At 44.8% G+C, this 25,883-nt stretch overlaps 1 protein-coding gene across 5 annotated transcripts in view; it reads left to right on the top strand.

Moving 5' to 3' along the window:
- Eipr1 (EARP complex and GARP complex interacting protein 1) overlaps nucleotides 1-25,883 on the top strand; it is a 114,754-nt gene that overhangs the window by 77,921 nt on the left and 10,950 nt on the right. For all 5 annotated transcript variants that reach the window (XM_034514625.2, XM_034514626.2, XM_076942044.1 and 2 more), the window contains one exon: nucleotides 14,593-14,692. In XM_034514625.2, coding sequence (XP_034370516.1) covers nucleotides 14,593-14,692 — 100 coding nt within the window. The remainder of the gene's footprint in view (nucleotides 1-14,592; nucleotides 14,693-25,883) is intronic.

Below are 25,883 nucleotides of genomic sequence, written 5' to 3'. Positions count from 1 at the left end.
CACCTGTTTTTTGGCTCTCTAGCAAAGAGGAGTTGGATGCAGAGCAGAGATGAATGAATCTTTCTCCTGGTAGGAAAGGCTTGCAGCATATGACCCATCAGATGTTCTTCTAAAAGAGGCAAATAGTCCTGGGCTCTTGTCCTCACTCTTCCTAAGTCTGGTTGGGGGCAAGGCTGTATCGTCAGTACCATGGACAGCACCAGGCCCAGGGTAGGAAATGAATCACTAGTGCAGTGAGGTAGAGCTGTCCCATGAGTGAGACAGAGACACCTTGTCAGCGAGCCAGGGCCATTTCTTCACTGATTCTGTGGAAAGATCTGCCAGTGTCCTGCAGCCTGGGGAGTGAAGCAGAGTGCACAGGCTTGCTGACCCCTTACAGGACTGTTGGGTTTGTGGCCTTGCTGCCGCAGGAGCAGAAGCAGCTGTCATCACTTGGAATCTGGCTGTTGTCTCAGCTGTTGGGAACGCTTCACCTCATCAGAGAAGGCTTCCAGTGTTTTGCCTTCATATATGTCTTTGTACCACATGTGTGCTTGGTGCTGCATGGTGTGTAGAAGAAGAGGATCCACTAAAACGGGAGCTGCAGATGGCATGAAGCACCGTGTGGGAGCTGAGAATAGAATTTGAGTGCTCTGCAGGAGCAGCCAGTACTCTTAACCACTGAGCCATCTCTTTTGGTCTTTTAAATAATCTTCCATTTATGTTTTATGTAGTTCTCCTTGAGTTGGTGGCTAGACTGATACCTATGTGATGGTTTACTATGCAGTAGGTGTATTAGCTCTGGGCCACCATGCTTGAGTGCTCCCTAGCACTTTGTACATGCCTAGCTGGTACACCCTTACATGTTTGGAGGTCCTGATAAAGGGGAGGTTTTTGGGAACTCGACTTGTGAGAAAGGAAGGAGATGATTACCTACCAAGAGTCATAATGTAGCAGCATTATTATCGGTCTACTGGCTGATTAGCCACAAGGCGATTCTGCCACTCTCTATCTCCTTCTGGTGATCAAGAGACCTCCAGCTACTTGTTAGTGAGCACTTTGTCCAACAGATGAAAAGCCAAAACAATAGAAACCTCAGTGCATTGTGTTGTGTGCGTTCCTCCCAGTAGCATATGGAACAGTTCTGCAAACTACTCTCTTGGGTGATGCAGATCTCCTTCATAGGAGACGTTGCTTTATTAGTAGCTAAAAGCTTTGAGTATGTATGTAAAATTGATTGAAGCCCATTGTGGTATGTTCCTAGCTATCCAGGATCTGGCTTGTGTAGGTGTTATAATTTTTTAAGCCTGCAGCCCCAAGAAAGTATTTATTTCACTGATAGTATTCTGAATAACTGTGTTGCTGCCCAGCCAACTGACCCCTGCTTCCCAAGCCAGCTGCCAGAGAAGAAGACCCCTCCCTTACAGATAGAGTAAATATCACACTGAAATGCCAGCCAGGCTGAGCATGCAGGACACCTGGGAGGGCTGGTGTGCATAGCACGCTGGTGATTAGTAAGTAAAGGGCAGCAGTGGTGTTGAGAGAGGAGAGGGAGGCAACCCTGAGTATTTTCCTAAGTTTGGTGTATATGAAGAAACAGAGGATGCTGCCACAGGGTGAATATTGTGAGGAACAAGTTGATTGTTGTCCAAAGTCCTGCAAAGCTGCTTAAGGGAAGGTGTCAGAAGTTTGTGCTTTACTGTCTTGAGAAAGCAGAGATCTGCCAGTGGTCACCACAGGTCATTGTTAGATCAGCCATGACTTTAGAAGAGTCGTCTCAGTGTTAATGTAGTCCCTAAGCAGATACTCACAAGCTGATTCCTGACTATTGCTCAGTACCAAACTTGTCTCTTAGATTGTTGCTTAGTTTGCCAAGGAAAAGGACGGTTCTCTGATGCCAAAGGCTACTATGAACACCCTTTGTTGTTTCCTCAGTAACACTGTAAAAGGGGATGTGTGTCATTGTCCTTTCCCCACATGAGATTAGGAAAGTTAAGTATTAATATGCAATGCACAGACAGAATTTCCTGGGAAGAATCAAATATAGAAATTGGAAAATACAGTGTAGAAAGTATAGATCATTATTTACAGCAAATATATTCTCCTCAAATTTTAGTTCATGTTTCACTTAAATAAAATGTTTCAAGAGTGTGTTTCTACTGGTCCTTCTCTGAGTCAAGTGTCACTCAGAACATGGAAAGAAACAGAGAGTGCACAATTGTGCCCTGTGGAAAGGGAGGAAGCTAGTCCATTCTGGCTGCTACCACCAAGTGCTGCAGACTGGGCAGCTTTTAATGGCAGAATTCCATTCCCATCAGTCTTGATGTCAAAAAATCTAAGTCTATATCTCCTGCAGACCTGATGAGTCTGATGGAGTAAGTCCCTCTGTCCAGCTCACTGATAGTTCCTGTCACTGTGTCTTCCTGTATACACAGGAAACTGAGCTCCCAGGGCCGTCTTGCTTTGGATGAGGCCACCAGTGGTACTGAGGATTTGTTATCGAAGCTTGAGGTCCAATAACAATTTTAAATCTAGAGGCATGGTCATCCCATGTGTTAAGATGTTTCTCTAGAGCTGTCATTCCTAAAAAGATGAGTGAGGAGAAGACAAAGAAGAACTTATCTGGATGATCAGAAGGGCTTCTGGTCCTCCTATATGACCTTGTTCTTTATTTCAAAATTTACTATAATTTAAAAGCTACCTTTGAATTTGCTGAGACCTAGGAACAGGAGTCTTTGGCGTTCTGTAATGTGTCTTTGGAAGTTAGGGGAATATCACCTGTGCTTGCTGTGTTCTTCCTGATTCTTGGGTGGACTCCTGTGTGGAGTGTTAAGGTGACCTAAGCCAGCTCTGCTTGTTTAGCTCTAAGACAGGAACAGGGTCCAGCATAGAGGCCTTTATGCTCTGTCCATCCTTCAACCTTATTCTGCCCCAAGCAGCAGTGCATCCAGGGGTAGGTGTGGAGTTTGAGTGTCTCTTGAGTGTTAATGGGGGGAGGGGGGGGGAGCGTCCCTGTTACACTCAAACTCTGGCCCTCTCTTGAGTTCTCACTGGTGGAAAGCTATTCTCAGTTGAGTTGAGCATGCATACTGTGGAGTTCTACTAAGTTGCTAACTGTATGTTGTACTCCAAAAACAGGAGAAAAACACCTGACATAACCACCTTTGCCTCACCTCCAGGCTATGTTTGCCCTTAGCTTTCTGTCTGCCTGAAAGTAGAGTTTTTTTTTTAGTTGATAATGCCATAAGTTTGTCCCAGTGAGATGTCAGAGTAAACAGACTTTTAATAACCAAGTCACCTGGCATCAGAAATTACATGCTCACCTGTCAGAAAGTTCCCAGACAACATATCAACACTACTCTGTCACTGGAAGTGTTTCTTATGCTACAGCGGAAAGGCCCTACACTGCTGCAGATAGATCAAAAGGGCTTGTTGACTTTTTGGTGTGGTTCTCAAAGCTGCTTTTTTAATCCTTATAGCACTTGTCTGAAGTTTACTAATCAGAACTATGTGCCACAGGAGCATTGTTCTGTGATCTGAGGAAAAAATTATTACATTGAATCTCTTATGTAATATTATTTTTAAGAGTTGACTTACATAGAAAGAAGCATTTCTTATCCTAAGCTCTGCCCTTCCCTACTCAGTAAGTAATATGTGGAGAACCTGGCAGCTGTGACCATTGCTTCTCATGCATTGGGACCTGTGTGGATTGCTCTCTTGTTAGATGCCCTGTACTTCTGTGATCAAGGGAAATGGGGAGGCACATGTATGGAGAATGCCAGTTTAGGTTGTGTTGGACTTGCCTTGGGAGTTTTCTGGTGGTGGTGGAACTGTCCCTTCCCTAGGTGCTAATGGAGAATACTAGGCTCACATACTTAAAGAAAAGTGTGTTTTTGTTTGAATATGAAACTTCTTGAATTGGGGCCATCATCCTGTTCCTGTGGCTCTTGGTGACTTTTTCAAAGACCTCAGCTATAACTTTATTGGGTTTACTTACAGTCAGCCCTTGCTTGTGATTTTTGCATCAGAGATATATAGGGTCAGAACACATTTCTACTGGCTGTGTGCTACTGTATTCTTGACTTGTTAATATTGTTTATGTCTTCATTTTTTGGTAGAGTGTGATAAAAAAAAAGTAGGTGGTTTTTATGAACAATAAATAAATAAAATTTAGTTTGGAGTAGAAAGGATGGTAGGAACCACAGGCTGTTTCCCCTGTTTATAGCACTGGTTTCATAGTGACGATATACAAGAAGATGGGATTTCCCTTTTTATTGGATTTTTGTGTACTACAGCTATCACAAATATGATGGCCAGAGGAGAGTCTATAAAACAACAACAGAGGTAAAGGTCACTAGTGCTGCAACTCTGGAGAAGCTTTGCCAGCCGTGCCCAGTGGTGCAGCTCCATGCTGCTTGCAGGAAACAAAAAATTTTTTCTCCTTGTGTCTTTTGTGAGTACATGTTATAGGGTAAGAACAAACTGGGAAGTAAGAGTTGTCATCACTTCCAGCATCCTCCCAGCAGAGACATGCCTGACAACAGTGGAGGGAATGCCTGTGGGCACAGTGTGTTCTCTGTGGGGTGCCTGCCTTCTCCATGTGAACTGTAGGAACCACAGTTATCTCAAGGAAGGGACACGGCTCTACATGGGACATGTTTTGTGTGATGGCAGCTTTCCTTTGTCTGCCTTCTGTGTGTTGCCTGTGTGGTGGCATGTTTATTTTGTGTACAGATTTTAATTGGTGAGCTGTCAAAATTTCTTACAACATTTTCTGAGAATCTACTGTCAAAGACTCCGAGAAGCCTGACTCTGAAACGTCCCAGCTTTTAGGTTTTTTTCCCATGCTGCCTTCTTGGGCTGGGGCTATGGTAGTGGCAGCAAGAAGCTGCACTGTGACCTTGACTAGGATGAGATGGATCTTGTGTGTGGTGCTTCTGGTTTTCCTCTTAAAACATCTTTGATCTCTCCTTCCTGATCTTTAAGCCCACTTTGGCCTTGTCCTGCAAGGAAATGTCCAGGGGCTTCCTCAGTTCTGATGGGATAGTTGGTTGCTTCCTCCAATTTGCCTTTAAAAAGACTGGCATAGTTGGTGTTCATTGGAGCATCTGAGACCATGGGTTGGCACCTGCCTGGCTTAGGATGAATGACTGCCAGAAACCCTAAGCCAAGTACTGGGAAGGTGATTCTCTTATCCAGGACTTCATGTGTACAGGAAAGCAAAACACAGCTAAGCTGAGTGTCTGTATTTTATTGAGCCAAGAGTTGAATGTCTGGCCTCTGCTCCTGACTTTCCCCCTTAAAACCATTCTCTGTGGAATTTTTTGGTGTATTGTAAAAACAGAGTTGTATTCATTAACAAAATATCTGACAACAGTAATCTGGGGAAGGAAGGGCTTGTTTGGGCTCCTAGTTTGAGTGAAAGCATGATGGAGCTGCAGATGTGGTGTGAGCAAGGGAGTGCAGGTCACGTGACATCTGCAGTCTGGATGCAGGGATGAAGGCTGGCGCTCGGCTCACTTTCTCTCTTCTGGTCAGGTCAGGCCCCCAGTCCCTGAGATGGTGGTCCCTCTGGTTGTGGTAAGTGCTCTTCAGCTAATGCTTGATGTGGAAATGTTTGGAACACTGACAGTGTTTGTGGGACATGAATGTGAGCTGACCCTAATTACAAGGCACACTTTCCTCTGCTGAGCTCTAACCTAAGGGTCATGGTAAACAGACAGAGTTGGAACTCCGGCCTTCAGACAACACATGGGAGCCCGTTGTGGGTAATGCTTGAGAAAGGCATTCTTCATTCCAAGCCCTTTACATTTACATAGGACCAAATCCTAGTGCTGGCCAATGTTTACTAATGGGGAAGGAGCTATTGCCCAAATGAAGAATTTCTGTTATTTTTGGTCACCCTATAATCCACACCTTAAAATTGTTCAATCTTTAGGAAACATGTTAAATCTTTACTTACAATGTTGCCATGTTTTAGAGTTGACATGACCAGTCCCCTTTAGACCCTCCCTGAGAACATTAGTTGCAGGGCCCCAAGGGTTTTCTGTGCTTTTGAACAGGAGAGACAGACAGTTGTAAGGCAAGAATCTGAAGGTCTCAGCCCACTGCAGACACCTTTGAAATACCAGAAAGTCACATCAAGTTTTGGTTGTTGGCGCATGTGCCTTGTGTGTGTGTGTGTGTGCACTGGTGTGTTTTCGAAGGATGCTTCTAGTGACCAAAGTTGCTGCTGCTACCGTCTGAACGGATACCATGTGTAAGCCCACATTTAGTACCCAGACTCTGTATGGGGCAGTGGATACATGTAGGGTACACATCAAGCTTTAGCTGAAGAGCACTTACCACAACCAGAGGGACCACCATCTCAGGGACTGGGGGCCTGACCTGACCAGAAGGGAGAAAGTGAGCCAAGCGCCAGCCTTCGTCCCTGCATCAAACGTCCTCTAACTCACAATGCTCCTCCTGTCTTTGCCTCTAGAGTACTGGAGTTAATGGTGTGCACCACCATGATGGCTTTTTTTTTTTTTTTGCCTCAGTTTACTGTTTCTGGGAGATTTTTGCTTGTAGGCTTACACCTCAGCTTCTAAGTTGCTAATATGAATCATCTATGGCTTGTAGATTCATAAAAACAACTTTCATTGAAATTTCTTACTCAGTTTTTTTTTTTTTTTTTTTTTTTTTTTTTGTGAAAGAAGAAAGCTCTTTTCATGAGCATCTTCTACCTGTGGCCTACTAAACCCTGGGACTTGCACTCTGTCATCAAAGATGTGGCTTTTGGCTACAAGGTGTCTGTCTTCTCTCTGCTGAGTCCTACACCCAGGAAAGGTTGCCTTTTGTTGGAAGTGACAGTGCTGTGAGCCCAGGAAAGAGAAGAGGCTACATTGGTGTCTGGGAATGGCTGGGATGTGAATGCAGATGCTTGTCATACAGAGCTGGAGCACTGTGCTTTCACAGGGAGGCTGGGGACAGGTGGAGTCACAGGACACAGAACGAGCAGGCTGAGCATTATACTCTCCTTCTGTCAGGATGCCAGCAGCCCCTTCCTGGGCTGTTCTGGCCAAACCCTGGGCCATTTTGATTTCCTCTGAACTCCTGGGTTGATACTCTGTGGTATAATCTGCAGAGGCTGGCCATGTGACCTGACAGCCAAGACTGCGGCATATTCTCTCTTCCCAGGTGCTTGTCCTTAATACATGAAGGAGCTTTGCCACGTCTCTGAGGGTTCCATGCCTGTTCTTAAAGGTTGCCAGGATGATCATGAAGAGGGTGCCCACATGTTTGGAGCACAGCAGTAGCATGAATTGACATTAAGTGGATGAGTTGGGTATTTTAGTGAGGAGACTCAGCACAGTGAGTCACTCTGAACAGATGAAGAACTCTGTATCCCTGCTAATCCTTTTCCTTTGGCAATGATGTAGGCCACATTCCCCTCCCACTCACTGGGGCCCTCGAGGAAATAAAGTCTTATTGCTTTGCGCTGCCAAGGTTTGGTCCCGTGTCGCCTCTGTCTGTTTTTGTGCATCAGGGAGCAAGCACTCTGCTGGTCTAGAAGCCGCAGTGCTCTTCTGGTCCATACTGTTTACTGTCCAGCTCTTGTGGGGGAGGCTTGATAACACTTTCTCAAACTGCTTGACACGGCAACTCTTAACTTTGAGATTGTCAAATTTTTGTTGAACGAATTATGGATTTTGCTTAATGTTATGGTTTTTATTTTATAGTTGATTAGATTTAAGTTCTAAAAGGAAGACTGGTGATTGCTCTGGTCCTGTAATTCTTCACCCATTCAGGCCTCTGCTCACTGAGAGTTTGTTCCAGTGAAACACTGATGGAGAGTGAGTCCTCACAAGTCAGCAAGCTCCTGTAAAGGGTGCCTCTTAGAGATCATGTCATAAAGAACAGGGTATTCACAAGAGAACTAGAGGCAGCCAGTCATACTTTACAGGATGTACAAGCTACCTTGTTGTCAAGGAAATGTAAATCAAAGCAGCACATATGCTTTGGTGGGGAATTGGGAATTCTTAACAGAATGGCCAGGATCACATTTATGACCAAAACTCAGGAAGCACCTCTGTGGAAAGAGTCTGCAAGCACATCTGTCTGTTGAACCTGAAATTGCAGTTCTGAGAACTGATTTGATCTTCATGGGTACCAAGATGTTATCTCTAAGATACCTACTGCTTTACTATACAAATCAGTTGTGTGAAAAATTAGAAAAAAAGCCCAGAACTGTCATATAGTAATAACCAGATTTTAAAAGCCCAGAAATCCTGGGGCTGGAGAGATAGGTCAATGGTTAAAAGCATTTACTGTTTGTGCAGAGGACCTGGGTTTGATTCCCAATGCTCACATGGCAGCTTGTAACTATAACTCCAGGTCCGGGGGATCTGTTATCTGATGTCTATTTCTGGCCTCCATGCCTACCAGGCACTCATGTGGTACATAGACATACATGCAGGCAAAACACCCATGCATAGAAAATGAAAATTAAAAAATATGAAAAAATCACAGAAATCTATATAATTGACTTCTTTGAAGCCTGTAGATAGAAGTGTGTGTGTGTTTGACCTAGAATGATAATTTTAAGAAAGAATAGAGGTTACACAGTGATACCAATGGCTGGTGGCAATCCTCCAGGAACCTTATAATGTGCTATTTGCACTCTGCATGTTAGAGGTGACCTAGAGAGCATGTAACCCAAGCAGTGTGTCATCCTAGGAGGGGAGAATGTGAGGGATGCCAACTTTTCTAACTTCATGTTTGTTAACTTGGGCATTTGACTTTGTGTGCAGAATAAGTTAACACCACAATTCAATGAAGTGTCACCAAGGCTGGTACCATCTTGAACTTAATGCCCAGAGGAGAGCTCCTTTAATGCCCACACAGGGCGGCTTATTACTTTGTTAACAAGAGTTGTTAGATGTGGGTGGTTATGTTTTCCAAGCTCATTGACCAAGGAGAGAGGGCAGTGCTGGCAGGGGGACATGGGAGCAGTAAAGATGGTCAGCTGAGCTGTCATTAGCAAATCCTGGTGAAGATCAGGGAAGCCAGAGCTACAAACACACAGCAAGTCTATGTGCTAAGCCCCCAAAGGCTGCAGGATGAGAGGAGTGGGCAGGGGAGCACACTCCAGGTGGTTTCCAACCACCAGGCTTAACAGAACAAGTCAACACTTTTAAGGGAAATAAATGTCTCTAGATAAGTGACAGTGGAATCACATAGCAAGGGTGCAGCAAAAGGACTTGTAAGAGGGAATTTTGTAGTGGTGAGTATTCATGTTAAGTGTGTAGTGGTATCTGCTTTAAGTTTATCGTGACACGTATCCTCGTTAAGTGTGTAGTGGTATCTGCATTAAGGAAAGAGACCACATGCAGCACCCAGCACATGGCAGGTGGTGATATCCAGTGCCTGGCATGTGGCAGGTGGTGACATGCAGTACCTGGCATGAGACAGGTGGTGCCATGCAGTATCTTGCATAAGGTAGTAGTGGCATGCAATGTCTGGCATGTATCCTGTTACTGCAATATTGTTGTAACAGACTTCATGTTGAGAGTTGCACTGAACTAAAACTGACCGGGCAGTATTTCCATAACATATGACAGTGCATGGTTCTTAAAAGATAAAATTCAAAGGCTTAGTTTTGCCTGTGGAGTTTAAGAATAATACACATAGAAGATTGCTCCCAAACAACCAACAGATAACACTGCTGACAGAGGGGTGGTGTGTAAGAGGGCTGCATCTGGTACCTAGGAGGTCCATGTGAAGAAGCAACATTGCCAGGAATGCAGTTGGCAAGGCATACAAGCTGGATGTGTGTGAGCTTTGACTTGAACATAAGGCTGCACTGCAGTTTACAACTGGGAGTGGGAGTAGACACATTTGGATAAGGACCTAAGAGTCTGTGTCCATCAAAGTCTCCAGGGCTTTAATTACCTGCTTTCAGCAAGTCACAGGAGTTATCTCCCCAGCAGGGGAGATGAGTAGGGATGAGTTTCTCTGAATTTGGCAAATATCATGTCTTGCCTACCTATCCCTTCCAGGCTTCATAGATGCTGTCTGTAAGTTTTATATTCATTGTGATCTTCAGAAACAAGTGACAGAGAACTTGGGTCTGGGATATGAAGCTTTTGCAAATGGCTGTAATAACTCAAACCAGGTTATTTTCTAAAGCAAATGAATGTTGCCTCCTATGAACCTTAAGCATGTGGGGCTTCTTTTCAAATTAGAATATATTTCTCTTTTTGACATAAAAGTTACTTTTACAGTCACTTGAAAATCATTTTATCTTCTCTGTTCAAAATACTGAGAAATGTGAGCTTTGTCTTAGAGACTGACAGATCTGCAGATGAGGAGGCAAGGTGGGACAGTGCATGGTCATCATGTTGGTCAGGAGAAAGGTGCCATTGCAGGCTTGTGATAGCAGGAGCAGTGTCTTGATCACAAGGTCTTGTGCTTCTGGTTAGGATGGCGTGGGATGTGCATAGCTGGTCTTCTGTGTATAGGTGATCTTTCTCATTGCTGTGACCATATATCTGACAGAAGCAGAATAAAGGAGGGAGGAATCATTTGGGCTCATGGTCTGAGGGGATATAGTCCATTGTGGCAGAAAAAGCGTGGCAACTGGAGGAAGCTCCCTACTCATGTCTCCGTGGATAGGAACCAACTCAGAGGAAGAGAGGCCAGCTCCTAAGCTGTAAGGCTAACCCACATTGGTAAGACTTCATGGGTGTAGCTTCAAAGACATATATAAAAGATAACATCCCACACCAAACTTCCTGTTCCTCTGGCTCTGAGACTCTTTCCACCCCAGCTTCCACTATGATCCCTGAGCTGTAGGTTCCAGAATCATGTTGCGTATCTGACAGCTGCGCCCGGGCACCTCATGCTCACTTGTTCTCTGCACTTTCATCAGCTGTAGTGTTCTGCAGTGATCTTCATCTGTTAGAAGGAGATGATTTTTGGTAAGAGGGGTATAGATACTGTAGATACTACTGTAGGTGTATAGATACTATAGATACAGATAGACCAGGGTGTACATAGATAAGACCTATGCTTACCTGTGGCTATAAAAATAAATAGAGTGTAGTTTATGGTATAGTGCTGTAGTTCTCAACCTGTGGGTCTCGACCCCTGGGGGTGTCAAATGACCCTTTCACAGGAATCACCTAAGACCATCAGGAATCACAGATACTCTTCACAAGTAAAGAAAAATGAAACCATAAACTTTGTAAGTAAATGAGTGGACCAAGAAAAAATCGCATTGAGTTTGATAACCAAAAAAACAAAGGGAGCTTTAGTTTTGTGTCCTTGTCCATGAGTGGATTTGGCAAGGCTTTTCTGACACTAGAGCCAGTGGCTCAAAGGGGTCAAGGTTTCTGGGGAGCCAACTCTTCCCCCTGAGCTGTGGTTATCAGTCCTAAGGCATCTGCATCTGAGGTATCCTGTGTTCTCTTTGCCAATATTGTCTGACTTAGCTCTCTACTGATCTTGGTCATTTCCCCCTGCAGTTTACAAGCCGCTGTACTTCTTAATAAACGTGCATCAGCTTCTGCAGGAACCCCTGATCTTAGCTATTGTTTTGTCTTCTTTATTTTATATCCCTGGTCCCCCCACTCAACACTATCTCAGGACCTTTCCTCCTGCCATTTCATTTATTGAGGACTAGTTTCATAGTATCAGAAAGTTCTGCGCAAGCTTCCAAGAGAGTGAAGCAACCAATAGTCTACCGGATATGATACCTATGAGCTAAAGCAGCAACCAGTATGGCACACGTTATAACCCTAAGGGTGCAGCAGTGGCTTGCACACTTTGGGAATAAACAGCAGCTCTCTAGTGGTAAATAAGCTCCACTCAACAAAAGGGAAATCATGCCTAGTACTGAAAACCCAGCCAGCAACCAGGGCTAGTGAAGTCACGGGTCTCAGTGAAGAGCCTGTAACAACCATTTCACGAAACCAGTGGGGGTTCATAACCTTTTTAATGCTGTGACCTTTAATACATTTTCTCATGTTGTGGTGATTCCCTCCCCCCATAAATTATTCTCATTGCTGCTTCATGAGTGTACCTTTGCTACTATTGTGAATCATAATGTAGATATCTGAATAGTATTCCATCTGTATGTGCACCACAGTTTCATTATGCTCCTCAGTTGAAAGACAGTTAGGTAGTTTCCACTTTCTAGGTGTTGTGGCAGAGAACATGGCTGAAGAATTATATATAGGGCACGTTGTTGGGCCCTTTGGCCATGTGCTGAGGAATGGTGTAGCTGGGTTTAGGCTAAAATATACATATATATTTTAGGGAATCCACACAGATTTCTAGAGTAGCTGACCAGTTTGTAATCATACCTACAGTGGATGAAGATTTCCTATTTCTCCACATCCTCTCCAGCATTTGTGCTCGGTTGTTTGTTCATCTGTCCATTTTGACTGGGTAACATGGAATCTCTAAGTTGCTTTGGCTTGAGAGAGATGATGGGCATATTTTTTTGAGATATTTCTTCGCATTTTCTTTCTTGTTTAAGAACTCTGTTTAGATCCCCAACTCCCTCTAACTCCAATTTCTTTCTTCTTTTTTTAAACTTCTGAGACTTTTATGTAGTCTGGATATTGACTCTCTGTCAAATGTATAGCTGGCAAAGAGTCTCCCATTCTGTGTTCTTCCTCTTCCTTTTCTTATCTTCAGCATCATCTCAGTTGATTGATGTACCTTTTAGTTTTATGAAGTCCCACTTTCCAGTCATTGGCCTCAGTTCCTGGGCACATGGAATCCTTTCCTACCACTGTGTCCTGTCGGGCGGGCGGGAGGGCGGGCGAGCGGGCGGGCGATGCCTGCGCTCTCTTTGGCAGTCTCAGTGCTTCAGGTCCCACAGTTTGTGTTTGATCTATTGGGAGGATTTGTTTGTTTGTTTGTTTTGCCCTCAAAAACATATGCTACAGATCTGAACAGAGGGGTCTCAAAAGAAGTAAAAATGTCTAAGAAACATTTCCAAAAATGTTCATTGTCCCTAGCAATTAGGGAATGGCAAGTCAAAACAACTTCAGATTCTATCTTACGCCAGTCAGCATGGCAGGGATCAACAAAACAGCTTACAAAGAGGATGTGTGGAGGGTGTGAGCCTTGCTCATGCCCACCCCAGCTCTCCGAGGTGCTTGCCTTTTATTACACCATAACCATGCTTTTTGCTACTTTATTCGGTTTCTTATCTGCCTTCCTCCCCGACCCTTATTCCTTCCAACTCCTACCTCCCAACACTAGGTATAAGAGAAAGAAGGATAAGAGGGGAAAGGGAGCATCAATATTATGGGACCATGTTGGTCTTAGTCATTAGGATATCCAGTTTCTTCTTTTCTCTTTGCTCGTGGCCACTTAACAAACTGCAGCTGCTCTGGACTCTGGCATTTTTATACCTTCTCAAGAGTCCCCAGAATTTCAAACGTAAACTATCTTCAGCTGGCACAATCAGGCCCTTGCCAGAGCACAAGACAAATCAAAGCTGCTGTGGAGAATCTGAAGCTGCCACATACCTACACCTAGGGTTAAGACAAAAACATATTTACATAACATTTTTATGTTTTTAAAGAAACCAAAATTCTCACTACAGTTAACCCTTCAGATCCTTTATGAGAGTAATTGGGTTGCAACAGCAGGGACACTGGCTGGGATTAGCTCAGACAGGGAAATAGCTTCTGTCACAGGTAGATGACCCACCTGGAGTATAGGTGCAGTTCTCAGCTCTGCCCTACTGAACCCTACAAGGTCTTGCCTTTGCCCCACTGAAGACATGTGACAGCAACTCCCTGTGCCTTCTCCAGCTGCCTGTTCTCCTGGGCCAGCTGTTTGTGCCTAAGCTGCTAGTAAGCTGTGTAGTGTGAGCATTAGAGTCATCTTGTGGCTTGGGAGGCTGGAAGGCCAACATTCTGGTATTGGCTGATTTAATTCTTGGTGACATTTATTGTTTTGTTTGTTTTGTTTTTTACTTATATGGTTGCCTTCTTGCTGTCCTCACATGGTAGACAGAGTGATAAGGACTGCAAATTCTGCTCTCTCCTCTTACAGGGACTTAGGTCCCATCAAGAGATGCTGTCCTCACATGGTAGACAGAGTGATAGGGACTGCAAATTCTGCTCTCTCCTCTTACAGGGACTTAGGTCCCATCAAGAGAGTGCCAGGCGGTGGTGGCGCACGCCTTTAATCCCAGCACTTGGGAGGCGGAGGCAGGCGGATTTCTGAGTTCAAGGCCAGCCTGGTCTACAGAGTGAGTTCCAGGACAGCCAGGGCTACACAGAGAAACCCTGTCTCGAAAAAACCAAAAAAAAAAAAAAAAAAAAAACCAAAAAAAAAAAGAGTCTACCCTCGTGATCTCCAACCTTAATTGTGTCTCTCATGCTAGGTCACAGCTTTGACATATAACTTTGGGAACACTGAGACAATGTAAGTGTCATCTGACATATGATATTAGATGCTAGTGTTACTGAACCTAAAGGCTTTGGGTCAGGAAAGAGCTTGCAGAACGGTGAGGGTGTGTGTGTAAAAGCTGTGGGCTATAGCCTTGCAGGTCCCCATTGGTCACATTAATATTTTGCATTTTTTTTTTTTTTTTTTTTATTTTAGTGTCGTGTGGGAACCAATGGGGGATGGGAAGAAGGTCATTTCCCTGGCTGACAGCCACATCCTGCTGTGGGACCTCCAGGCCAGCTCAAGCCAGGCTGTGGTGAGTAAGAAGGGTGATCTTTGGAAATGCACCTTTTGGCTGAATTCAGAATACACTTCCTGATCCTCACATTTGGAATTTTGAAATTAATTATCACATGGGGAATGATGCGGGTATGGAGGCATCAAGCCAAGAATCGAGTACTAGGCCTTATGGGTATAAGTTGAAAGCACTGTGAGTGGTACTGAGGCTCACCGAGGATAGCTTCAGGTTCCAGAGTGTTCTCTTAAAAGAAAATCACACTCTGGGGAAGGACATTTATGCAAGCTTAATTTCACATTGCTGGCTATCTTTAAGTTTAAAATAAATTCTAGCACTTTCTTGGGAGTCAATTGGTTTTCAGATACTCATTTTGAGTATTCTGTAGAGTTAAATATTGTGTGTGTTTCTCATGTTTCGTTCCTTAAATCTTTCTTTTTTAAAAATGTATGTTCACAGGCATTCATAATTTCATTGTATGTGTTGTCAAAGTATCAATTAGAGAAAGAAGAAAACTCTGGAACCCTGACATATCCCCAGTGACCGCAGTGTCACCTTCACAGCATCAGAGCGTGTGGGTTCCTCAGGTGGCTGTGTCTTATGTTTATTTGTTCCTATGACACTTACTGAGCTCTCTGCTGACTTGTTGCCTTCCAGTATTAACAGTGGCCCTAGGGTTAAAGAGAGAAAGAACATAGGTGATGGTGCATCATTGTTGATATGAGGCAGAGGCTAAACTTCTTAGAGTAATGAGTTTCTAATGCTTAAAAACTCGGGCCACACTGTCTAAAATTTGAGTTGGCCTGTTTTCCTAAAGCACTGATAGTATTTAAGGGAAACAAATTATTTAAAAAAAGTCAAATCACCACATTCTGTGTGATAACCCCAAATCCACAGGAGTGTTTATGGTAAAAGGTCAGACAGGAGAGGTAGTACCTGGGCTAGCTTGTGGACAGGCCCAACAGTGGGAGCACACTCGCAGCCTCCACCCTTAGGTGGGGGGCGGGGGAGGGCTGGGCTGTAGTCGGCTAGCGCTCTAATTCCTTCTTCAGCTGTATGTTAGCTGTCACAGTTCAGGAGCAGAAGGATACTCCTCCCCTAGCTGGCTTTGCTGTGAGGCTGGGGAAGACCTAGCACAGCCTCCCCAAGCACTGGCAGGGGTGTGCCCAGCAGAGGCCCCAGGGGCTACCCTGTGGAGTTGAGAAGGCTCCACTTGCCCTTTGCTGTTCTGCGCTGTGGTCAGATGGTAAACACATCTTCACACCCCAAAGTCATCACTAAAGCATTTCATGTCGGGGTGATTAATCTGTAACTTATTTTCTGCAGAGACCAATTTAGTTTTCTCTCCCCCTTTTTTATCTGCTGTCAGCAGTTCTGTCAATACCCCTTTGTGACCCAGTGCCGTGGTATTTAATACAGAAACCTTCCCATCGATTGCAGCCTCCTCATACTGGCTTCTCTTCATCTATTGTTTGAGGATATTGCCTTGTGTGGTAAATTTAATCTTATGCTCACTGCATCATTACCTTCTGCAATTAAATTGGAGATCCTTTGCCATTTATAATCATTAGCTGAACCCTGGGGAGGCCTGAGTGTGAGAGTCTGTGGGGTGTGTGGACCCCGATGAAGGGATGGCGGCCTTCCTGCCTGCATCTGCTCACTCAGCTCCACATCCTGCTGCCTTCAGCTCTGTGGCCATCAGTAGTTTTGTCATGTGGAAAGCAGAGAGGCTGGTGCCACCTCTGCTAAGGTCCACCCAGGACTTCCTTTGGGTGATGGCTCTTACACAAGGTTCTGCCTGTGAAGGAGCAAAACCTGTTTTAGAGACATGGTACTTTCTGAAGTTCATGATCAGTGTTCACAGGAATCATTTCTTTCAGGTTTAGGTTCCCTTTCTCAGAACTGGATGTAGTTTGGAAGTGTTTCTCCTGCCATGTCACCTGCCTATGTTTTCATCTTTTTAGTATGGGATTTCACAATGCACTTGCTTTATACTCTTCTTGATTTCTTTTTTAATGTTTTTATTTATTCACTGAGAATTTTATACATATTTTAATCATATTTATCCCCTCTTCCAATCCCAGATCCTCCCCCACCTCCCTACGCACCCAACTCATTTTTAATTAGCATACATATTAGTGTTTAGCGTTTATTACATTTTTGAAAAAAAATGTTTTTGTTATTTCTTTTTCACCCTGCCACCCCACCACCCTGTACCTTTTCCCACAAGAGAGTTTCATTTAAAAAAAAAAAAAAAAAGACTTTACACAGGCCTATAATCCAGCTAATCAAGATGCTTAAGCAGGAAAATTGTAATTTTAAGGCTTTCATGATTAAAGAGTGTGTATAAGGTCAGAAAGGACAACTTAGTGAGACCCTGATTCAAAATCAGAAGTTAAAATGGCAGAGCTCTAACTCTGGTATAGCCCGTGTTAGCAGGCCTGAATTTGATCTCCAGAACAGCAGAGACTTGAGATGAGTGATAGCCTGGCTCCCTCAGCAGCAACCCAGGCAGCACTTCCTGGCTGTGCCTGTTGCATTGTATCCCCAAATTCCACAGTGCACAAGACTTGCCCTAACGTTGGACCCCGTGGTTCAGACAGATGCACAGTGTTGGGGCTCCTGCAGGGTTGTCCACTGCCCTCAAGGCCCAGTGTTCGGCTTGTTTTTTCTGTTCTCTTCTTGTTCTTCTGGTAACCCTCTATCTTCTTGCCTTGTCACTATTTGCCCAGCTTTGTTTTTTCTAGAATGTCACAGAATGGAGACGTGACATGTGATGTTCAGCTCAGCTTCTCTCACATTGTCAATGCACGTGAGGTTCCCATGTCTTCTTATATCCCAGTTGCTGCTTCTTACCCAATGCTGTTCCTCTTGGAGTTTAAGCCTGAGAACTGGAGGAACCTTGGATTCTGAAGGCTTTTTCCATCCTGGTCTTCCTAGGTGCCTATGTTTCTATGTTCTACATTGAGGTCTGTGAGCCATTTGAGGCTGTCTTTATTTAAGGCCTCACATCTTAGACTCTACCCAGAGGGATAATGGTGCCTCCTACCAGCAAGGTGAGTGTGAGAGTTTCTGTTTCCATTTAGAGCTTTTCTCCTCAGATGGAAATGGAGTGGTTGCTATCTAAAAGTTTCCTGACTTATATGCACATTTTATAGAGGTATACAGGTTTCCATAAGACATTTCTGGGTCTTCTCAGCTGGTATTTATTGCTGTGGCCTCTGCGGCTTTACATCTGGGACAAGTAAGGCTTAAAGAAAGCTCACAGGAATAACCTGAGGCCCCTCTGTCCAGCCTCTTGATGTCCTCCTCCTGGTGTTGCCTTACATGTCTTACAGCAGCTACAACTTTGCTTTGCAGAGCAGAAAGAATAGAGGAAAGAGGGCCTACTGTCCCTTCTATTAGTAGATTCTTCCTTTGGTGTCTCCCTTTCCTTCCTTATGTTTGGAGACCTGGATGATATGAGAATTCTGTTGTCTCTAATCCAAGAAAAGCCTTAACATCCATACCTATGTGGATGAATGGTGTGTGTTAGCCAGTTCCAGGAAAAATGGGAGGAAGAAAGCAAGGGAGCTGGATGAGTAGTAGTGGTTGGCTCCACAGTGAAGATGACAGGCTTTGTTCTCTATGCATTTCTTGTGACCTGGGGCTAAGGTTGGACTGTAAGAGCCAGCTGTGTGCCAGGTCTAGGCTAGTTCATGTCAAAAGTGGTTCCTGGCAGCTTTGGAGAGGCAGTTGGCAGCTTTGCGGTGAGCAGTCACTTCTCACCTGTGTTTGAGTACATTTAAACTGAGACAGAGGCCTCATGGTTATGTGTTTGTTGACCCTCTGACTTGGCAGATGAAAGCAAAAGGCTTAAAGAGGCCAAAAGAGGCCAAGGAGCCTTCTCCAGGGGACTCGATATGAATGACAGATGCAGGATTGACCTGCTTATTCCAGCAACGAAGATTCCCAATGTCCTCACTTGTCCAGGCCCTGTCTCTATCCTTCAGGAGAGGGAAATCTCAGCAACTGGCTCATGACTTTAGTTTGATTTGCTGCAGTGGTCAGTGACATTGTGCCTAGAGAGGTAACTTTGATTTGTGGCAAAAAAACGATTTGGAACAACATGCTGAAAACATGATCGTTAATGAAGCTTATAAAGCTTTTGATGGAAATGTGAACAATAAATGGAAAACAGATTTTCTTATGAGACTCTCAGTCCAGTGTGTTGTGAGCCTTGGTGGACCATGAAAATAAGTATCACCTTTACAGCCTGGACTTGTTGCACAGACCAGCAGACTTACACATAGGACAGCTGTGCTGGGTGGAGTGGCTGGGTGGAGTGGCACACCTGTAACTTGAGTACTCTCTTGGTTCGGGTTTTACTGCTGTGAACAGACACCATGACCAAGACAACTCTTATAAGGACAACATTTAATTGGGGCTGGCTTACAGGTTCAAAGGTTCAGCCCATTATCATCAAGTCGGGAACATAGTGTAGGATGAGCTCAGAGTTCTACATCTTGTTCCGAAGGCAAACAGGGTAAGACTGGCTTCCAGGGAGCAGGGATGAGGGTCTCAAAGCCCATGCCCACAGTGACACACTTTCTACAAGGCCACAACTAGTCCAACAAGGTCACACTTCCTAATAGTGCCACTCCCTGGGCCAAGCATATTCAAACCATCACAAGTACTGGGGGCCTGAGGTAGGAGCATCAAGTGTTCATGGTCTGCTTGTTACTATAAAGTGAATTCAGATTTGAGCTTTATATAAGCTATCTTCTTTTAAAAGCAAACTATCTTTAGGGTGCAGAGTTTTGTAATTTACTAAGTACATAGTCTACTGCTCCTGAGTAGCTATCTGTATCCTTGGATTTTGTAAACATTTCAGGTAATTCACTGTTCCCCAGCACTGGAGTCATATGTCCACAGCCGCGCTGGTGTCCCCAGCCGTAGAGCATCTAACAAGTAGATCCACATCTTTAGTACTAAGTATGTTTCTGTAAAGGAGCTGCTAACACTGGGGTTGTGGTGCAATCTCAATTCTGAATGTCCCCTTTTCCACATCCAGAGTCATCTGACAGGTGACCTACTGTAGACCGTATGGCTACAGACAATGCCTTGGCATGGGTCAGGGCTGAGGTAAAGGGGTAGAAGCAAGGGAATGCCTGTCGCCAGAGTGGTGCTGCAGGCTTTAGGATAAAGGCCTGTTTAATGCTGCTCTGTAACAGGATGAGCCTGGGCAGGTTGCCTTGCTCGACTGTCCAAGCATCTTTATCTGCATTTCGAGTTAGAGAGCATGGAATGTCATAGCAGAGTTGTGTAAGGACAGAATCCCTAACTGTGGCATGGCTAGCACTTGACACATAGCTGACAGACAGATGGGTGAGTAAGTGGTTGTTAGGTGGTAGGCCTCTGAGTGGCAGGCTAGATAGATAGGTATGTGCATGGATAGGTGCACTGGTAGGTGAATGGGTACATCGATGCATGGCTGCGTACATGTATGCATGCATGGGATGTTATAGTACTTGATGTCCAGGCTAGATTATTGATAATGGTCACCAAAGATCCTGGAGCAGAGAGGCAAGAGCTAGAGAAGAAAGACACTGAGATGCCAAAAAGCAGGTTGTTTTATGACCTGAATAAATGATGTTCTTTTTTTTTTTTTTTTTTTGGTTTTTTCGAGACAGGGTTTCTCTGTGTAGTTCTGGCTGTCCTGGAACTCACTCTGTAGACCAGGCTGGCCTCGAACTCAGAAATCCGCCTGCCTCTGCCTCCCAAGTGCTGGGATTAAAGGCGCGCGCCACCACCACCCGGCAATGATGTTCTTAAAGTCAACAAGTGATGATCAATATTTAAGCATGAAAGACATAGGTGTGTCCAGGCTCAGCTCTTTGAGAGGTCCAGGAAGGAGGAGCTCAAGTTTAAGGTCATCTTGGGCTACCTAGAGAGTCCTTATCTCAAAAAAAAAAAAAAAAAATGAAATGAAGCCACAGGGTGGACACAGTATGGCCTTACTTTTCTTTAAGCATTAGTTGTTCCTCACAAAAGGTATTTATTCCTGGCCAAAAAATTGCCTGTAACTAGGATGGTCTCTTCAAAGGTCTAGTGGTATCATAGAAACGAGTTTTGCATTCTGATTCATCCTGGTAAAAACCCATGAGTTTGCTTATGTGGCCTTCCAGAACCAAGATGTTCTGTATAACAAGGGGAAGAGCAAGTAGAGCCCGTGTGTCTGGTATAAGCTGAGTACACAGCTGTGATACACAATTCTACTACATGGTGCTGTCACCTATACCTGTGTGTATTTTTCTATGCAGGGAGACTTCTTTTTTTGGAGGCCCCTCCAGTCCCTCAAACCAGCCAATGGAGTACAATTCAGAGTACACCATCCGAGAGCATGGTGCCTTTGATGGTAGTAGATAGATGACACACTGGTTTCTGTATCCTCTGATGTGCAGTGTCACAAGCATGGTTCCCACACAAACACAGCAGGACTCCATCTGTACCTTGTCTCCAGGTCTTTGGTTGCGTTAGCTTTGGTTGCTGTGTTTGGTTCCTGTTACAAATGATGTAGAAGGAAGACAGGAATATTTTGCTCAGTTTCAGCCCACCATTATTATGGTGGTAGAGCAGCAGTTCACGCCCTGGTGGGAGCAGAGTATTTTCTTCATGGTGGCCAGGAAGCACAGCAGAACAAAGAATTCAGACAAGGTGCAACCTTAAGAGACGCATCCCAATGACTTACTTCCTCCAGCTAGTCCCTGCCTCCTAAGATTTCCAGATCCACCAGCTGGGAGCCAACCATTCAAATCATGAGACTGAGAGGGCATTTCAGATTTAAAGCGTAACATTTTTCTTCTGACTCCTAAAGGTTATGGCTGCCTTATAATGCAAAATGACTTAAACCCATCTCTAATAATGTGTAGTCTTAACATTTCATTGTTCAAAAGTGCATGTTGACTCAAGGCCACTCTTAGCTGTGTGCCCTATACAATTCAAAAAACAAATTGCTTACTCCAATAGACAATGGCACCAAGTAAACATCTCTATTTATTTATCAAATGAGAGGAACAAGAAGACAACAATGAAAAATTGGACCAAGGCAAAACTGGAACTCAGCAGGACAAATGTTTAAACCCCTAGTTTCAGGTCTGGCGACCAGCACACAGCTGTGTGATGTGAAGGCCAGAGCACTTGGGCTGCCATGTGCCTATGGCCTGACCAATTGCAGCGCACAGGGCTTTTCTCCTGGGCTGGCCCTATTCAGTTCCCACTGCTTTCCCTTGTACATGTTCTGTGTCCTTCTTACCCCAACATATTACCATCTCTACTGCAGCTTTGGTTTCACCCTCTGGTCCACACTGCTCTCTCAGGGGCCTTGCTTTTGGGGACACTGCCCTTCCACACACTGCCTGCTCTCTCAGTCTTTCCTTTCAAACCTTGGAGGAAGCCTCCATGACCCTGCAGCTCTCATTTTCTGCATCCCTGTAAAATTAGCATCATGTGGACCATGCCAAGGTGTTCTGCCAGCTTGAGTGGCAGCCAGGTCTTCTTGGACTGGTAGCAGCCTCTGAGTGCCTGGGTGGTGGAACACAGCAAAAGGAATCTTACAAGAACAATGTTTGGGCTGCCTCTGTAAGAAGGGCATCCTGGGGTGCTTTGTCTCAAGGAAAATTCTTTCTGTAGCTTGCTCTTTCATCCCTGTGAGCCCATGGGATCTGTCCAGTTCCTGAGGTGCCCTCACGTAGACTTCCTTTTGTTCCATTGAAAAGTGAGGTTTTTCTAGTAACTTTAGTCTCTTTAGCAGCTATGTTAGTTTGTCCATGGTTTTCAGTATGCTCATTTTCTAGCCAGAGTACATATCTTTCAGGTCTTTTTGCTGTTTTAGCTTCTGATTCTCACTGTAAGCCTGGTTACAAGCAGCCAACGGTAGCCCTGCCACAGCCTTGAGGTTTCTTCCTACAGGTTAGTCTGCCCTTCTTAAACCCAGGCTTCCACATGAATTTCAGTCCCACTGTCTGTACACAGACTGTACCTTTGCTCTGACCTCATTCCCAGGGCAACCCAGAGCACTTGAAATGATCCACATGTTGTGTGTTACATCATGACAAAATGAAGTAAAAAGTTTAGTGCAGTCACCATATGCCAGACAATTGTGATGTTTTCTTTTATTTGATTCCTGTACCCAGTCTTATAAGGACGGTCTCCATTGTGCATCTGAATTCCATTAGAGGATGCCACTCCTCCTAAGTCTTAGTGACCTTCCTCGGCTAATCCTCCGATTAGCAGAGCCTGACCACTCATTCCTGGCCTGAGATGAGTGGGTGAGTGGATGGGGTCAGTACTTTCAGATGGTGTTACAAGATGACAGACTACATTTGGCTCTGAGTACACAGTGGGGCTTAAGAAAAGAAAGGGTTGTACAACAATGCAAGAAAGAAGATGAAGCAGTTCCAGGGTTGATTGGTTCAGTTTGTCAATAGCATGAAGGTCTCCTGCCCCACATCCCTCTGCTCTGCTGTATCTACTTATCATTGATTTGGCATGATGTTGGCAAGACAGCTGCAACAGTTCTAGCCATCGCATCAAGATCCCTACAGTACCAGCAATGAGAAAGCTTGAGTCCTCTGTCCAGGTGTCAAACACATTCCCATGTTATACCTAACTAGTCAAGCAACTCAGGCTCAAGGCTGGGAAAGGGCTTAGGGTAAGATAGTCGGAGTTGTCACATAAGCTGCGCCTTCCTCGCCCTTCACACAGCCTTCGCAGGTTGCTTGGTGCTACCTCTATTGTAGGCACTCCAGCCTTGCCCCTTCTTCTTGAAGGAAGCAGGATGGAGTGCTTGACTCTCTCTGCAGGGCTGCCTTTAATGTAGTGCTTGCTCCTGACTGCTTTCTATCTAGCTCAGTGGCTGAGGTGGTGAAAGCGCTACTTTTCGTCTTCACTACTCTAACTCCGAGGCTTTTCTGAAATGTACCTGTGTGAGCTCAAGAAGGACACGGGTCACCGTATTTTGTTCATTGGATGGTGTTTACTTTTGTTTGTGTCCTGATGTTAGAGACATTTCATCTGAAAACATTTGCTAGATGCTTTTAATCATCCATTTTGGACCAGGAAGCCCTGAATATTTCTGAGTGCTGAAAACATGACAATGTTTGTCATCTCCTGTGGAGTTCTTGCTGAGCCGTCTCCATGCTGCAGGGAAACAGGCTGATGACCATCCTGTGGCATATGCTGCTGCTGCCCTGAGCGGGTTGTTTTCAAGGTTTACCTTCTCTCTTCCTTGCCTCAGGAGTCCATACACTAGCCTGATCAGGGGTCGGGTCCTGGTTTCCCCTCAACTGACCGCTTCACCATGAATGAGTTCCCCACACCATCTGAGGTCTAGTCTTTTCATCTGTGAAGTAATGGGGAGGCCCTATTGAGACTTGAAACTTGGGATTCTTTTTTATTCTATCTTGCCTTGACCTCTGAACTTCCTGATACTTCAGCTTAGGGCCTCTGCTGCTGTCTTATACTTGGCCAGAACACTGATTGATGTGTGGGCTTTATGGACCACTTGAGACCTGGGTGTGGTCCAATGGACCCTCCACATGAACTGTCTGTCTCTGGGCCTGTGGGCTAGTGACTGACAGGAGGCTTATCTGCTTCCAAGCTCAGCAACATGGCTTTTGGAGGATGCAGCTTCTGCTGGCTAGCCTCTTCAGGATATCTCTCACAGTGGGGTTGGTCCCTGAGGTGGGACTGGTTAGGGGTCAGTTGCCCAGGACAGTGAGTTGCTGAGGCTGTTTCTGACTGTTTATGGTCCAGCCATAGGCATTTTGTCTCCAGCCCCAGCAGAGACAGTTTGTCTTCTTATAGCTCGGTTTCCTGGCCGCCTTGAGAATGTCCTGTTCCTATTCTTGCCTCTGCTTTGAATGCTTCACTCCTTTTTGTGACTGCCCCTCAAGAAACTACACTCTTAACAGCTGAGGAACTCTTGGAAAGGTACACCATCATTGCTAACTGGGCCCCGACACACATTTGCTAGGTTTCTTCATTGCCCTGTGGTTTGAATTCTCAAGACAGCCATGGCCTTCTCATCCGTGTCTTGTGACTTTTGGTGATATAATCAAGGAAATGAACTAGGCGCTAGCTCTGTGTGCCTTGCCTGGCTCTGCTGTCCTGAACCTTTACCTCCAGGCAGATACTGAGCCTGAGAAGGCAGTGCCTGCATAGCAGTAAGTACTTGCTGTTTGGCTGTGTGATTAATTGGTGGTTGGTTGATGACTTATTAACTAATAGCTATTGTTTCAGAAATGTAGACCTGTCCACAGATGTGAAGTTCAACAGGGGAAGTAGGCTGTGCTTTAGCCCACTGGCTAGGCTTTGCGACAGGGCCTTCATGGAGTGGGGTGGACATTGTGAGGTTCTGTTGTCTAAGGCTGGGGGAGGGTCATTCCTCCTGGCATCATGCCAGGCATCATTCCATACAGCTTTACCAGCGAGCTTGATCTGTCCCTTCTTGAACCTGTAACCTTTTAAAGACATGAGCCAGAGCTGGAGAGATGGCTCAGTAGTTTAGAGCACTAGCTTCCAGAGGACCCAGGTTCGAATCCCAGCACCAAAATGATAGTTTACAACTCCATTTGTAACTCCATTCCTATCGGACTCAATGCCCTCTTCTGGATTCCAGAGCACCAGGCACATATGTGGTGCATAAGCATCCATGTAGGCAAACACTGTTTCACATAAAATAAAAATAAATCTTCAAAAACCCGATATGACCTATGCTTTCATTTTTCTGAAGACAGCACATGAGTATGCTTAATGGGAAATTGATGAGAACCCTCTGTTGAGTAGGCAAAATGAGCCATCCCTACTTACTGAGCTTATGTGTTTTAGTATAGTCTAGTATAGTGTTTTAGCTTTAGTATTGTCACCAGCGAGCTGTCATTAACTACAACACTAGGTTTTCAGGAGACTAGACTGAGTGGTTCTGGGTAAACCTTGAGAAGATACTGTGGGAAAACTTTTATTCACACTGTGTTTGAAGATGAAGACATCAAACCTAAGCTGCCACCATTTAATGCCCCAGACTAGCCATTCTGCATCCCTACTTACTATGGTCATACACACATGGGTGTTAGTATTTGAAATTGTCTAGTGATAATTTTTTTAGATCTTGACGTAGCATCGATGTTATGCCTCCTCTTTAGTAACTGTATTTCATCATGGTGGCTGGCTC

The sequence above is a fragment of the Arvicanthis niloticus genome, chromosome 11 (genome assembly GCF_011762505.2).
Source record: "Arvicanthis niloticus isolate mArvNil1 chromosome 11, mArvNil1.pat.X, whole genome shotgun sequence".
Lineage (NCBI taxonomy): Eukaryota > Metazoa > Chordata > Mammalia > Rodentia > Muridae > Arvicanthis > Arvicanthis niloticus.
This window is presented reverse-complemented; position numbering and strand designations above follow the sequence as displayed.